The sequence below is a fragment of the Lycium ferocissimum genome, chromosome 7, assembly GCF_029784015.1.
Source record: "Lycium ferocissimum isolate CSIRO_LF1 chromosome 7, AGI_CSIRO_Lferr_CH_V1, whole genome shotgun sequence".
NCBI lineage: Eukaryota > Viridiplantae > Streptophyta > Magnoliopsida > Solanales > Solanaceae > Lycium > Lycium ferocissimum.
The window spans coordinates 16,437,706-16,453,764 of record NC_081348.1 but is presented as its reverse complement, the minus strand read 5'-3'; the positions used below and the strand labels follow the sequence as shown (position 1 = coordinate 16,453,764).

The 16,059-nt window shown below is 34.3% G+C and overlaps 1 protein-coding gene across 3 annotated transcripts; it reads left to right on the top strand.

Moving 5' to 3' along the window:
* The first annotated feature begins 1,194 nt into the window (after nt 1-1,194).
* LOC132063538 (sugar transporter ERD6-like 5) lies at nt 1,195-7,564 on the top strand. Of its 3 annotated transcripts, none has more exons than XM_059456111.1 (18): nt 1,195-1,464; nt 2,597-2,659; nt 4,099-4,188; nt 4,285-4,344; nt 4,421-4,486; nt 4,567-4,632; nt 4,702-4,777; nt 4,861-4,925; nt 5,072-5,164; nt 5,281-5,361; nt 5,453-5,537; nt 5,630-5,673; nt 5,747-5,809; nt 5,885-5,944; nt 6,024-6,074; nt 6,666-6,725; nt 6,818-6,932; nt 7,266-7,564. In XM_059456111.1, exons 1-18 carry the CDS (start codon nt 1,330-1,332, stop codon nt 7,385-7,387), a joined length of 1,395 nt encoding a protein of 464 aa, XP_059312094.1. In that variant the 5' UTR covers nt 1,195-1,329; the 3' UTR covers nt 7,388-7,564. The 3 variants fall into 3 exon arrangements, with proteins under 3 accessions (XP_059312094.1, XP_059312096.1, XP_059312095.1); XM_059456113.1 differs by lacking the exon at nt 1,195-1,464 and adding an exon at nt 2,246-2,369; XM_059456112.1 differs by lacking the exon at nt 1,195-1,464 and adding an exon at nt 2,250-2,288.
* Nucleotides 7,565-16,059: the final 8,495 nt, after the last annotated feature.

The following is a 16,059-nucleotide window of genomic DNA, read 5'->3' as shown; positions in this document are numbered from 1 at the left end:
TTGACAATTTATGTTACGGTTGCCTCAGCGAAAAGAAGTTTTTCAAAATTAAAATTGATGAAGTCTTACCTAAGATCAATAATGGCTCAAGAAAGATTGAACGGATTAGCTATATTGTCAATTGAAAAAGAATTATTTGAATTATAAGAAAATTGTTAGTAATTTTGTGTTTCGAAAAGCAAGAAAAATAAATTTATTTTCAAGTTAACCATCGTTAGAATTTGGCCTTAGGCCCCCGATATTGTTGAGCCGCTTCTTCATAATCCACAAAATATTTCTGAATCATTTATGCTACTAAATCATTATTGTTGGAGAAAAATATTTTAATAGTTGCACAACAATAAGATAGGTGTGATAGCATCGAATAATTATTTGAACAAATCACTACAAGAAAGTATAGAAATGGCAACAAAAAATTTAATATTTGGCAACAACATAGTTCTATTGTTGGCAAAAAAATTTTTTGTTGCCAAAGAATTTAATTTTGTTGCCTTATTATTGATTATTGTTGCAAAAGTATTTTTGGCAACAAAAAAAAAAGTTGTTGCATGTTGTTGCAATAACAGCCGTTGGGAAAAGTCTATGCAACAAAAAAAGAAAAATTGTTGCCAAAAGTACTTTTTGCAACAATAATCAATCTATGGCAACAAAAATAATTTTGTTGCCATATATATTTTTTCTTGTAGTGAATTTTAGTTGACACGTACTTAAAAAAATAAAAATAGTAACGGCTTCCATTGCTCATAATTTAATTTGTTATTGATAATGTTATCGTTGAAAATTATAACAAACATACAGTTGGGAAACAGTAGGACTTATGACTTAATTCCTAAAAAGTATTAATAATATGTAATATGTTAACTTTTTGGATATCTTAATTTCTAATTTATATTTCAATTAAAAGTTTATATATCACAAAATTTAACAATTTTAAATACTATATTATGTAAATATGGAATGCACGTGCAATGTACTGATCCCGAGATTAGTTATTATTAAATATAATTATTTTTGTGGAATTGATTAAAAAAGAATATTGCAATAATTGGGACGATGGAATAATTTTATCAAGTGGAGAATCAAACAGATTAGTAGGTGCAGAGCACTAAGAGCAGCCTAGTGCTGACTATGCAAATTTTGGACAATACATGACGTTGATGTTTAAAAAAAAGAGCCAAACTTAAGTCCTTCAACGTGATTTCTTTTTATTTTATCCTTTCTCAGTCAAGATGAACACAACCAAACAGTAGAGCATGCAATAGTATATACTGTAGGATTGGACATACCAATTAGTACATACTTATATAGCAACTATAAGCTGGTTAAATAATGGAGAGGGAAAGAATAGAAGATGGATTTGCAAACACTGATCCTTTTCTTTCTAGCCATGGAGATAAGGCCACACCAACAGTCGTATTCAGCACCTTGGTTGCCGTGTCCGGCTCCTTCGTTTTTGGTTCTGCTGTAAGTTCTTTTTCCTTCTACTTTAATTTGCTTCTGTTTTTAGTTTGGACGTTGGGTAAATAGTGAAGATAAATGTGAAAAGTGGTAGAAAATGGTATTATCATAGCTCTTTATTGATATTCTATTCTGGCAGTGAATTCTTTCACTTATAAATACTTGTAGCTCTTTTCCTTTGGGTTTGGTAGATGGATAGATCAATACAAAATTCTCCTACCATATGAGTTTTCTTCTTTAACTTTTATTAGATTCTGGCTCCTAATTTTATACTAGAAGAACTTAGTGAATTTGGATATATCCTTAAGAACAGTGTTTTTGACACGCTTCAAGTTTTCAAGAGTTCTCTACAAATTTGGTGATTATTTTCTGTAAGATTTTCAATAAAAAATTTATCAAATTAAGTGGACAAAGGGATTATATCACTATTTGGGAAGGGTCCAGTCCACAATCCAACTGGCTCTACAATTGGATGACGATGAAGAACTTGTAAATTGGCTGTACTTTCTGTTGTCCCGTCCTAGATACTTTTTGTTTTTTTATCCTTGGGGTCGTTTGGTACATGAAATAAAGACAATAATCCTAGAATAAAATTTGAAATTAACTTTATCTCATGTTTGGTTTGAGATATTAGCTAATTCTAGAATAACTTTTATATTAAAAAATGGTGGGATCCAATGGAATATCCCACCACGTGAGATATCCTCCACCCCATGGGATATCCTTACCAAGATTTTATGATGGTATAATTATGCACCCTGAAGGTTTGACTATTACATTTACAGCATGCCCGTGAACCTCTTAAAATGCAAGAAGTTACCTTGATTAAGGTTTCTGATTTCACTGCTGTCCGTTTCAAATTTAAAAAAAAAAAAAAAGGCGGCTTGGACTTATACTGATCCTAATTTGAGGTTATTTTTTATATGAGTTTTATAGAGTGTCTTTGGATTTCATTGTTTATTCTGGTAATATTGATCTGCTTGCGTCTATTGGGAGTTATTGAGCTATTAATTAGTAGTACTTGATCCAACATATAGTTCTCTGTGATAACTCTGTATGTATGTACCATGAGAGTGGAGTCTCTCTGTCTCTGTACCTAATAATTAAACTGAAGTGGTGTTGTTTTGTTGATATGTAGGTGGGATTTTCTTCACCCGCTCAGAATGGGATAATACAGGATTTAGGCCTCTCTGTGGCTGAGGTCAGTTCTAACATTGTCCAGAAAGTATTCTTTTTGATTTAAGTGGCTTACTTTTCTTTTTGGTCTCTTCCAAAAAGAGTGTCTAATTCTATATTTGGTAACTCTTTAATTTCAACATCCCACGTGGCATGTTTAAGATCACAAGAGTTAAAGGGAATTGACCCACATTGCACACCTTTTAGTTTTATACCACATGATTCAAAAGTTTCTCTTAAACTTTGTGCTTGACCAAAGTAAGACACTTAAAGAGACAGAGGGAGTACTTATTATTTCGTGGAAAACTAATTCTTGTCTAGATTCAAGTCTGAGGACTTATAAAACATGCTGTAAACAGCCTTATTTCCAGTTTTGTTAGAGTTACTCAGGTAGTGAATCAAGAGTAAAACACATATTCTGCTGCTTGTTTAGAGTGGCAAAGTTTTTTGGCTCGTCTTCCTTCAAAATACTGAGAAACAAAAGGTGTGTATGGTATGGATCTAATTTTTCCATGTTTGGTTAGTCAAAATGTTTTGAAAAATATTTCTCTAGAAAATAAGTAGTTCCTTATAAATCAAAGAAAATAATTTCCTTGCTAGAGGTAAGGAAAACAAGTTCCATGACCATAAGTGACGTTCATATTGATTGTCTTCTCCCTACCCACCCCCAGAAAGTAAGTAAGAAAACTACTATTTTCCTAAAAAATATTTTCCAAAATAACAATTTCGACGGAAAACATTTTACTTTGTACCAAACAAACCCTAAGCAACTGTTGAGGGCTGAGAAACTTTCAAGAGCATCTCTTCTGAGTGATTTCACTTAAATCAACAAAGGAAGCAGACAGAAATGGTGTTGAAGTTAGGGATGTGTAGTAAAACATCCAAAGTTTCAGCCAAAATTTCCATGTTTTTGAGATATTAATTCTATGTATTAGTTAATGTAACATGCATTAATAGGCTAGTAAGCCACATATCTATTTTTTTCCATATCTTATCTACTTACCTCTTCAATCTTGTACTGATGTAGTGTTTTCATATTTGCTCACTAATTCAAGCATTTAAAACCAAGTATTGAACCCTATTGTCAATGCTCAAAAAGCAAGATATAAGATAAGTACAAAAGGATGTAGGAGAATATAAATTTTATCTTTGAAGCTACTGGAATGTGTATGTGCCTTTTACACACAATAACTGCATGAGGTTGTTTTGTCTAGCAGAATATTTTATGATTGAGTAGCACGAACTGTACATAGAATTGTACTTCACTTATTTCCCGGAAAACTATAGAGATTTCAAACACTTAAGTGAAATTATGGTCTCATCGGATTCCTTACTCCCTGTGACACAAAAGCTTCTTGACTGAAAGCAACTTGTAAATAGCGAACTGTTCCTACTATCTGTAGATATATCATATATGCGAGAAATTTTTACCCTGATTCTGTATTTACTCTTTTACCATTCCAGTACTCTGTATTTGGTTCGATATGGACAATCGGAGCGATGATAGGTGCTGTAATGAGTGGGAAACTTGCAGATCTTTTCGCCCGGAGAGGTGTAAGTTTTAATTTTTTTGGTTAATTATCTCAGCATTTTAAAAGTTTAGGGAGGAAATCAATCTTTCATTCACAGTCGATTCTTATGTTTATGCAGGCAATGGGCTTCTCTGAACTTTTTTGTCTTTTGGGGTGGCTTGCAATTATTTTTGGCAAGGTACTCATCTTATCCTTAGTTCCATCTTCTTTGTCTAAAGCAATTTTATTTTTATATCGTTTGTTATCATCAACAGAATGCTTTGTGGCTTGACATTGGGAGGTTGTTGATGGGATATGGAGTTGGCATTATTTCTTACGTGGTAAATACACCAAGCATTTATTGAACATGTTTAACCCTTCTTACATTATAAATCACGACACTGCTGTTTTCCACACATAGGTACCTGTATATATAGCGGAAATAACACCTAAGAATCTCCGAGGCGCATTCACTACTGTAAATCAGGTAATCCAACAGGTCTAGTTTTCATTTCCTTTTCTGGCAGCTGATCTTTGTATGCTTTTGATGCTTCAGCTAATGATATGCTGTGGAGTATCACTTATGTATGTCGTTGGGGTAATCATCAATTGGCGCCTACTGGCTGTGATTGGTAAATTTCTTTTCATTCCTTTTCCCTCTGTAAACCTCTTGCTTTGGACATGTTTATTGATCCAAAATAAAACATAATTCCAGGAGCTATTCCCTGTATAATCCAGCTTTTGGGCCTGTTTTTCATACCAGAGTCACCTAGATGGCTGGTAAGATTGTACAACTTGGTCAAAGTATTTTCATCACTAGGTTCTGATGTATTCAGAATGAGCATTGCTGTTCTTTTGTGATAAAAGTTGCATTTCATTTACAAGAAACTGAAGTTGAAGCTGGTTGACGATGTTCTTGTTGACAGGCTAAGGCTGGTCAGTGGAAAGACTGTGAAGCTTCTCTCCAGCGCCTTAGGGGGAAGGATGCCAATATTTCAGAAGAAGCTGCTGAAATTAAAGTAAATTCCTGACTTTGCCGTGGGTGAAAGCATTAGATTATCTCTTTTATTTTCCGTTACGATATTTGTCTGACTGGAAAGGTAAATTATAATTTGTATCCTCTATCAACTTGCAGGATTACACAGAAACACTTCAGATACTCTCTGAGGCTAAGATAATTGATTTGTTCCAGAAGAAATATGCACATTCTCTTATAGTAAGCCAACCTTTAGTTTTCTCTTCTTAACAGTTGATCTTTTATCTGCTGTGATCAATAATTTGTTATGCCTATCTGTAATTTTATCCAGGTTGGAGTGGGCTTAATGGTATTGCAACAATTTGGAGGGGTCAATGCTATTTCATATTATGCAAGTTCTATTTTTGAGTCAGCTGGTATGTATTGTTCCTATACAATCTGTATTTCATTAGTTGCTTGTTAATAAAAGATAAATGAGTTTTAGTATGTTAATCACAAAATATATCAGGTTTCTCTGGCAGGATTGGATCAATTGCAATGGTGGCTGTACAGGTAAATAATCTTGACGCGCTAACTCAATTATGAGGTGGCTCCATCAGATTTTGAGTGTTTTGATGATCTACAGATCCCAATGCAAGTTTTAGGAGTTCTCTTGATGGATAAATCAGGAAGGCGGCCATTACTGATGGTAAATTTCACTAGAAATCCTTTTAACTGACTGCTTTTATAATGAATGAAAAACTCTTATTGAGGTTTTGTTCAGGTCTCTGCTGCAGGGACGTGCTTGGGTTGTTTCCTTGTAGGATTGTCATTCTTACTACAGGTCGCGTTTATATTCCAAATCTTTCATGTTTGCTGTGTTATGTATGATTCATTTTCTGATAAAATGTAGTTCTTCACAGGATCTTCAACTTTGGAAGTCTAGCCCCTTTTTGGCACTTGTGGGCATACTGGTAATGCAATTTCATCCTTTCATGCAATCACCCTGGATGATTCTTTATGTAACATTATTTTCATCTGCCAGAAAATTACTCTGCTATTTTCGAATATCTTCATTATTCCAAATCGTTCAATCTACTATGCCTCGAATACAAAGTAACATGAGGTTGACTATGAAATATAGTGGTTATGCAGTTTCATTCTTTATGCTATCAGACTAATTCCTTCTTACGTGACATCATTTGCATCTGCCTGAAGATTTATCTGTGCTATTTTCCAACATCTTAATTATTTTACAGTAAATCAAAATCAATCTACTTAGTCTCAATCCTAGCATAATGTGGCCAGCCATATGAATCTCTATGTGACTCTGCATTATCCAGGCTCATTTCATTCGAATTCTGAATAATTATCAGTTATTTAAATTTTACATTTATCCATACAGTGACAGATCTCTCCAACTAGAGAACTGTAGTTCCAACTAGTTGGTATGGTCTATATCGATCCTGTGCTTCCATATATAGAGTCGTCATCTGGGCTAATTATTGATTTCGAGAGATTACAGATCCTTTATAACAACTCTCCATTTAATTTACTGCTGCCAGGTCTTTACTGGATCTTTCTCATTAGGCATGGGAGGCATACCGTGGGTGATTATGTCAGAGGTTTTGTAGCTCTCAAATTTACCTCATTAATTATAAATGCTGCTACAAAAATCAACACGTACAATTTGAGCTAACTGTTTCTTCTATCTCAGATATTCTCCATCAATGTCAAAGGTTTAGCTGGAAGCCTAGTGACAGTAGTCAGCTGGTTCGGTTCTTGGGTTGTTTCATATTCGTTCAACTTTCTTATGCTATGGAGCTCTGAAGGTACTTCCTTCTCTATCAATATCTCTCTACCTACAAGGAATACGACTCTTTTGTGGTGACTAATGTCGTCAGAGAAAGTGAAGAAGTCACCGCATAACTGCGCAAGAATATTCTGGTTCCACAATAACGCGTACTTTTTGTGGCTACTAAGGGAGTCTCCACGTAAAGTTGTCACAGAAAGTCTTATTTCTTGTAGTGAGCTCCCAAGTCCCAACCCCACTTCACCTCAGCCCCAACTCCATCAAAAGAAATACTATAAGAAAGAAACAGACAAAGATTTCATAAGAAGATATGTTTTTTATTGCTGAAAATGTATGTTTGTTGGTGTTTCAGGAACATTCTTCATATTTTCAGCAGTATGTGGTTTGACTGTTATGTTTGTTGCAAAGCTGGTTCCAGAGACCAAAGGGCGTACCTTGGAAGAAATACAATCGTCGATGAATTCCTTTACATGACCAATGAACTCTGTGTCCTAGGTGATTCAAATTAGTCTAGGTAAAGCTCTGTATCTTGAATCCTAGGAACTTGTTCACAAGTATTGGTAATAAGGGAAGCAGGGCCTGAAAACATCATAGAGAAATGTATCTAATTGGTTTAAGCCCAAGCTACCCTATAAAAATTCCTGTTTATTCTCTCTTTTACAATCGGAAGTTTACTTTAGGTTGGTATTTCATTAATTTAAATGATATGTAGAAAATCAACCTGGATCTTCATATTAACCAACAAAATCAGCTGTATAATTCTTCGGGTAAAGACTTAACTCGATAACATAACAATAATAGTTAGTTTAAAAGTGCAAGTATGTGCACTGATACTCTGATTTTGTGTAAATTTTTTAGGTCCTCATATCAGATTAAGTTGACTTATGTACTAATAAGTATTTCCTCTTAGAAAAAACCTAATATAGTTAATTAGCAGTAAGTTTATTAAATACTAGTCTGTTAGTCATATATATGTAGGGGTAGATATTAAGAAAGGAAACCAGAAGTTATAGAAACAGCTGGATATTATTTCATGAATGGCGGTCTCTTTACATCTTTGGACAAATATGATTTTGCATGTTAACAAATCTTTGACATCCCTGGTAGCAACATGTGTCTTTGCTTATTAGAAAGCTGATAGTAAAGCACACTGATCTACTGAAAGCAAACTAATAACCTGGAGAAAGCCTGGTGAAATGTGTGCGTCTGTATGTTTTGCTTGACCAATTTGTGCGCATCTGAACTAATTTACTGGACACGCCTATAATCTCCAACCAGTACAGATATTAAATAATTTTGTCCATCAATGCTTAGGCATATATTAGGAAGAATTCATCTAGTGTTGCCTCTGTTGGCAGGATTGATACCTTGTTTTCCAAATTTCTTTAAAATATTTTTCCACCTTTATATATTTAGTAATGTACACATGAGGTGAACATCTTGATAATTTATTAATAGTAAGAAATATGCACACGTGTAGTGTATCACACTAGTATATAGTAATAATACCGAGAAAGACCCTCTACAACAAATATTTGGCGTCTCCATTCTTAAGCTCTGCTTCTGATTATAAATCAACTTCAGTATTTAACCCTTTTAGGATTAAATGAGATAACTAACATGCATTGACATAAGAAGTACAATATATCGTAAATTTTGTGATTTTTCTTGTTTAATTTCTTGAACCTCTTGTTTAACTTTGATGTTTTTTCCTCTGATGTACGTTTACTTAAAGAAACAGTAAAAATATTTCCTAAAATCAATTTAGGACCTTCCTAGATCACAAAATTTTGTTATATTATATCGAGCAACAACATTTATTGTGACCGTATAAAATAATATATTGACTTTGAGATAAAATAGGGTTGCCTAGAAATAAGAAGGTTGGATAAGCTTATTTGCTTAGGGTCTGTTTCCTAATTCAAATATCGCAAGTCAATTAATGCTAAACCCCTTCACCACGCGGGGAGGTTATCAAAGCCCGGATGGATGGATTTAATTAAGAAAAAGATATATAGCTTATAGAGATACTGGAGGGTAAAATATTTGGTCTGATGATGCCCTTGTTGATGTAGACATCAATGGATGAGGAGATGAAAATTCCAAAGTATTCAAAGTGCAAGGATAAGGATGTGTTCATAAGAAGTCGGCTAAAGGGAACCATAAAGTATGATAATGGTTTGTGACAACTACCTACAGGTAAGCAAAGGAATCTCAACTGGAGGACCAAATGCATAGCACCAAATCGAACAACAACGATGGTTATATATGAATACATCAACGAATTCAAAGGGATATATTTAGCCTTGCAATTATACACAAGCCTTAGATACTGAAGATCGTAAAGTTATAAGCTTCGCTAAGGACTGGGAAGTAAATAACCCTAAGAATAGTGGGGAAAAAGTAGAGGAAATTAAGAACAAGATAGAGGAAGATGTTTCATAAGCTTAATCCGCTCATAATCAAAGTTAGTCTAGTGGATCAACAAACAACCATATACTTATATATGCAAAGTTGTGTTAGTAAGAACAAACATAACTTTTCATGGGTTTAGATATTTTAATTTGATGTAGAAACTTCACCTTAAACAAGATAACGTTTTTTTTCTTGCTTCTCTAATTAAGTTTCCTAGCTATTTGTTCAATGCGGAAACTCATAGGATTCACGTAACCACTAAGGCCTCATTTGTTTTCATTAAGATTAAGACGTCTGCATCTGAATGAACATCTGAATGATTAAGATATTGTCTCTAGGTCTGAACATGAATGATTAAGACTGTTTGTTTTTTCAATATCTGAATGTGCATAATGTATTTATTTAAACATAATAATATACAATTCAAATTAAAAAGTAACTAAATAATAGAAAATAAATACAAATTTAATAAAATAAAATAGTATTTGATAAAAAAAAAATGAAACATTTTATGTTCACTAGTAATGGTGGAGATGTTTTGTGGTCGTGGTGGATGGTGAGTGGGGGTGAATGGGTGAGTGGGTGGTGGGTGGTTGGGGTGGGGGTGGGACGTAGTGGGGATGGGGTTGGTGGGGAGTGGGGTGGGGTTGGTGGTGGGAGGTGGGGGGGGGGGAGTGGGGGTGGGTGGTGTGGCGTAGGGGTTGGTGGGGAGTGGGGTGGGGTTGGTTGTGGAATGTGGGGGTAGCGAGGAATGGGTGGTGTGGGTTAGGGGTTGGTGGTGGGGAATGGGGGTAGGTGGTATGGGGTGGGATTGGGGTTAGTGGTGGGGCAGGGATAGTGGAGAGTGGGGGTTGGAGTGGAAGGTGGGTGGGTCGTGGTGTGGGGTTGTGGTGGATGGGTGGGGTTAGAGTGGAGAGTGGGTGGGGGTGAGGTTGAGGTGGAGGGTTGGGTTGGAGTTGGAGCTGGTGATAAAAAAGTTCCACACAAAAATACTTCTTAATGATATTAAGATTTGGTTCAAAATCTTAATGATTAAGACTATTCGAGCCCAATAAGTTCTTAGATCTTAATGCAAACAAATGCACTTAATGGCTTAAGGTCTGAACTATTCAGATTCAGACCTCTAATAAGTGCAAACAAATGAGACCTAAATCTATTTGCATTAAGCTTGCAATCATCTCAAGTGGAAAGGTAGCAAAACCTATTTTTAAGAACGAGTTTATTAATTTAACAAGCCTTAGGGTGTGTTCGGTATGGTTTTCCAATTTTATCACGTTCGGTTGGTCAAATATATTTGAAAATGTTTTGTCTGGAAAAAAAAATTCCTTAAAAATGAGAAAATTGAATGACTTCCTTAATGGAAATAAGAAAAACACGTCTCACAAGTGGCATTCCACATTAATTGTCTCCTACCCACCCTCGAACTCACCCCACCCCCACCAACCACCTTATAGTTTAACCTCATCCCCAACCAAACCCTACCACCCCAACCCCACCACCCACCCCCAACGTCCCTTACCCCACCATCCCCGACCCCTGCACCACCCCTCCCTCACCTCCCAACCGAATTTTCTATTTCATATATTTTATTTTATTTTTATAAAAAATTATAATAAATGAGAATTTTTTTTACCCCAGCCCCCAGGTAGTGGGGTGGGGTGGGTAGTGGTGTGGATTTTTTTTTTTTGTTGGGGGGTGGGGGTGAGGTGGTGGTGGTTATTTTTCGAAAAATGCTTTTCACTAACCAACCGAACATGAAAAAAATAAGTAAGAAATTCACTTATTTTCCAAAAACACATTTTTCAAAAGAAAAAAAAATGTGTCATGGAAAATATTTCCCCCATGCCGAACACAACCTAAATGGTATTGTGTTTTTCCTTATATTCAACACTACATGCACCTTAATTGTTTTATATGTTTCAATCGGAATGAATAACATTTGAGGCTAAGGCATCCATGATCCAACTCCTATAATGTTCGTTTAGCATGGAAGACACCTTGATTTCATTATTAAAATTCCCTTACTGGATGAAAGTGGGAGTTTTGCTTGGAGTTTCAACAATTAGGAGCAAACAGAAATTGAACTTTTTTTATTATTATTTTTACTATTTATAATAAAAGGTTATCCTTAATCTAAACATTCATTCAAACTCAGGAGTAGATCCTTTTACCTTAGCACACAATAATTAACACTATATATTTTAATATAAGACTACATTAATAAGAGTTCAAGTCATAATAAATACCCCAATAGACTTATCTCATTATCAGCATCACTTGTCAACCCACGAGTTGTTTGTCAACCCATGAGTTTTTGATGAAACACTTTCCATCATAATTTTCAGAGATGATTATGGGATGTAGCAATCATCAAAATAAAGGGTAAAAAGTTATCAGATTTGAAAGCAACGTCATTTCTTATTCTCAGGCATTAGAAAGCGAGCCAGAAATATACTAACTCATCGCGGTTTTAAAATTTAAATTGATAATCTTTTTCAATTATGCTCTTTACAACTACGTGTGTTATGTGATCAATAACTATACATACGAGAGAAATGGGGGGAGACCTCACAAACACGTACTGTACATGGGAAATAGCAGTTGCATACACATCTTGCACAAATTAATATACTATATTATTGTCAGAAAATCATCACTTTTTAAAATAAGCAAGTTTTAAAAGTTTAACCAAACAGACCATAAATTATTTACTTGGAATTTGTATAAATTGTTAAAACTGGGACAGCCTTGAGAGAGAAAAAAATACATGACAAACTCGGCCAAAGTAATTCATAAAATTAGAACTAGTTTATTTTAGTATGAATAATAACATACGAAAATGAAAGAAGAATATCTAGCGAGCTCTTCCTTCCTTTTTTTTTAAAACCATTTTTGTTTCTCGTCAACATATGGGCGTCTTGGAGATAGGATTCTTTATGTCAAATGTAATGTGGTTTGTTGAATCTCTCTCTCACACAATATTTTTAGAGAAATCTGGCGTTTGATTCACGAACTCTCTCTGGCTTCTTGTTAGAATTTTGGTCTTTTTTTTGAATTATGAGACCCCTATTTATGGTTGTAGAATGGAGAGTTGTGATAAGGACGAACCCTTTTCGGCCAATCAGATTCAAGTTGACATGACAACATTTGATTGGTCGAAACATGTCACTTGTACACGTAGCGCATTTTCACGAGCCTTTGGTTTGACTAGACATGCTGTATCATTTTGACATGTCTCATGATGCTATTGACTCCTTCGTTTGACTTGGTGTGCTCCGTCATTTGACATGTGGCACCATACTGGGCCTCTTGAATAAGATGTTATCTTGGGCTTAATAAAATGGGCTCGTATTTACATCCCAATTAAATCGGCTATCTCAATGCTTTGCACTTTTGAATCTTTTTTTTCCGCGGATTGCCCTTCATTTGGGGTGGTCTTTAATTTTTGCCCTTCAAATTGGTGGTCTTTAAGTTTTGCCGGTTCGAACCCCAGCTCAGTAAAAAAAAAAATATATGCAAGGCAGAAGTTGCAAAATTCTGCCTTAATTAAGGCAGAATTTGGCCCAAATTCTGCTTGAAGGGCAAAAGTTAAAGACTACCATTTTGAGGGACAAAAATTAAAGACCACCCCCAGCGATGGGCAATCCTGCAAATTCATATTTATTGGACTTTAATTAACCCAATTATATTAGCCCGCAATTTATTTGGACTAATATATCATGAATTTAATAGGGGAGAGAAGGTAGATGCCCCCTGAAAACAAAATAATTACCGCTCATACCCTCTTACTTTCATGCCCCAAAAAATTTACCCGAAATGCCCCTTAATTTATGATACCAATATGGTATCACCCTGTCTCTCATGTATCACGATAGTATCAAAGAGGACTTCTTTCATTTCTTCAAGAACACTCATTAGCCCTCTATAAAACTCATATGGTATATATAATATACTAATAGGGTATCATAGGATCACGTTCATTTATTCAAAAAAACACACTTAACTTTAAAAATGAAAAATAAAAAACTTTATGATATCATCATCTTATATACATATAGTGAAATGGTATAATGGAGGATTGCTTCAATCCTTCAACGAGACACTCCTCAATCTTTAATGATACAATCATGATATATACCATATATTGTGATGGTATTATGGAGGATTGCTTTAGACCTTCAATGAGACACTCTCTTAGTCCTCCATGATCTATATACCATGACGGTATCATAGAGGAGTGCTTCAGTCCTTCTCGTAGTCCTCCATGAAACTTCTGTATATATATATATATATGTGTGTGTGTGTGTGTGTGTTTGTCCATGGATGAAGGGTTTAGGCGAGAGGGTACTCGATCGGGTAAATATTTTTTGGGTAAATGGGTAAAAGCGAAATTAGTTTAGGAGGGTTTGGGCAGACAAATATTTTGCATTTTTGGTGTATTTTGTGTTGTTTTTCCAATTGAATATAATCCAAATTATTTTACGTATTTGAATCAGAAAAACTTAGGTAGCTACGCCATATATTTTCAAGGTCATTGGATGTAATTTTATGTTTGTTGATAAAGATAAAAGTTTAAACGAAAGGTACTAACAACAATATTTCATGTAGAACTAAATCTGCACTTGAAATTATAGGTTCGATAGAACTCAATAACCTTGACTCAAACTCTATATTTATGTAAAGAAATTTCACTTAATATATATAAATAATCTGTCCAGAACAATTCAATAAGCAAAAAAACGTTATGGTCCAAAACCCATGAACTTAAAATGTTAAATTCGACAGTGATTTAGGACTTTTAAAATCACACTAAGGATAGGCTAAGAGCTGTGAAACAACAATAACCATTAGCCAAAACAAACAAAACAACCAAGTCTTCAGGAATTGAAGAGTCTATATAATTATAGCTTTCCGAAGAATAAAGGCAATTCTAGGAACAGATTTCTTCCTTTTGGGAGCTGCTGACTGTTTTGCCCCTTTCTTTTTTTCTTTCTTCACAACTCCAATATTATTAATAGCGCTCATCTTCAGAGACCTATATGATTTCAACTTCTTGTTGTTGTTGTTATAATAAAGAACTTATATCAATGCAGCATTGGCAGAAAAATGGGAGATGTACGTGGGTATCAAGAGATTGATAATGATCTCAAAGGATTAAATATGGTGAGAGTTGTAGGGAAGACTGTATAGAATGGATAAACAAGTAGGAGTATAAAATTTCAAAGAAAAGATTATAAGACGAATTGTTAAATAGTTTTAATATAAGTTGTCTTAAACTTAATAGACACATCCGTTCATGAAAGGGCATGACTTTTCTGAAAAGTTTTCTCTCAAATTTTATAAATATAAGGACACTCTTGAAGTAGATATAGAAAAATCTGCAGGTATAAACATGAGTTTTGTTGTATCCTAAAGGGAATTGCTTGTATTTTCCCCAATATGTATACGGATAATATCTTTTTTTAAGAAAAATCGATTTATCCACGCCTCAAAGTCATTTCTTCTTCGATTATATTTTCCTATTTTCTAACAGAAGGCACACTACATAAACGTTCATAGTGTGTATATACAAAGTCACATACAGTTTTTCCTTTTTTATTTATAAAGCTTGTCACTTAAGAATGTTAAATGCATCTCCATTATTAATTTGATATGCCTTTTGAAAAACATTGATAGGTTCAAACATACATAACTAACTTACATATGACTAAGAGAAGTGTCCGAGGATATTGTTAAATTATATATGGATGATGTATATAACCACACATTATAAATAGGAAGAGAACTTGTGATCATCCAGCTAGAAATATAAATACACTAACTCAAATTCTATAGCTTATAAGAGCAACAAAATATTCAGGATGGTTCTTTGAACCTCCATAGCAAACTTACTGAAGAGCTATTGCCACGTAAGATTCCTATCTTAAGTAGCTCTTCATCTCTTTTTAATGTGCAGGAACATATTGTATCATTAAGGCACTAGGCCATAAACTTTAGTTTGGGAATGTATCTTTATTTGATATAATAAGTTAATTATTATCTAGCTAGTTATGACTAACTAGACGTGGTGGTGTGAAAATGCTAAGACAAAACTTCATTAATATAATAGAGCATTTGGATATCTATTATGTAAGAAATAAATGGAATTACTGTAATTGATATTTGGCAGAAAATTTAAAAGTTGACCAAATCTCTTTATCAGTATATGTTTAAATCTAATTTGTGATTGCACAATTTTGGAAAAAATTTAAACTGCTAAATTCATCATCCCCACCCCCACCCCCTACCCCGCCACACACCGAGCATCACAAACAAAGATTTGAGGATGTGTTAACTTGTGCTGTATTTACCTAAAAGTAATGTCCGTTGACTATTGAAGAAACTTGAATGACAGGAGAATATTTATATGTATGACAGACCATATCAAATAAATTAAACCATGAAAAGTTAACTTGATTTTGTTTAAGTTTATTACCATGGTAAGTAGAACTTATAACAAAAAAGAAAAAATGGCATGCTTGAGGAAATAAGGGATTAAGTCTGAATTTTGACAAGTTTCAAAGGATATCTAAACTTTGTTTCTAAAAAATCTCCCCCAAAGTTGATGTTTTAGGAGGTCGTAATTTCTCAATTGTCGTAATTTCTCAATTGATTTGATTGTACTCAAAATTTTTATTGCATAAATCAATGGCAACCGTATTGTTTTGACCCATTGGCGAGTAACTCTAAAA

Bases quoted from the DNA above. Each gene is read 5' to 3' on its own strand.
- LOC132063538 (XM_059456111.1), top strand. From the start codon at position 1,330: ATGGAGAGGGAAAGAATAGAAGATGGATTTGCAAACACTGATCCTTTT. The intron at 2,660-4,098 runs GTCAGTTCTAAC...TTACCATTCCAG, and splicing joins TAGGCCTCTCTGTGGCTGAG to TACTCTGTATTTGGTTCGAT. The intron at 6,075-6,665 runs GTAATGCAATTT...TACTGCTGCCAG, and splicing joins TGGCACTTGTGGGCATACTG to GTCTTTACTGGATCTTTCTC.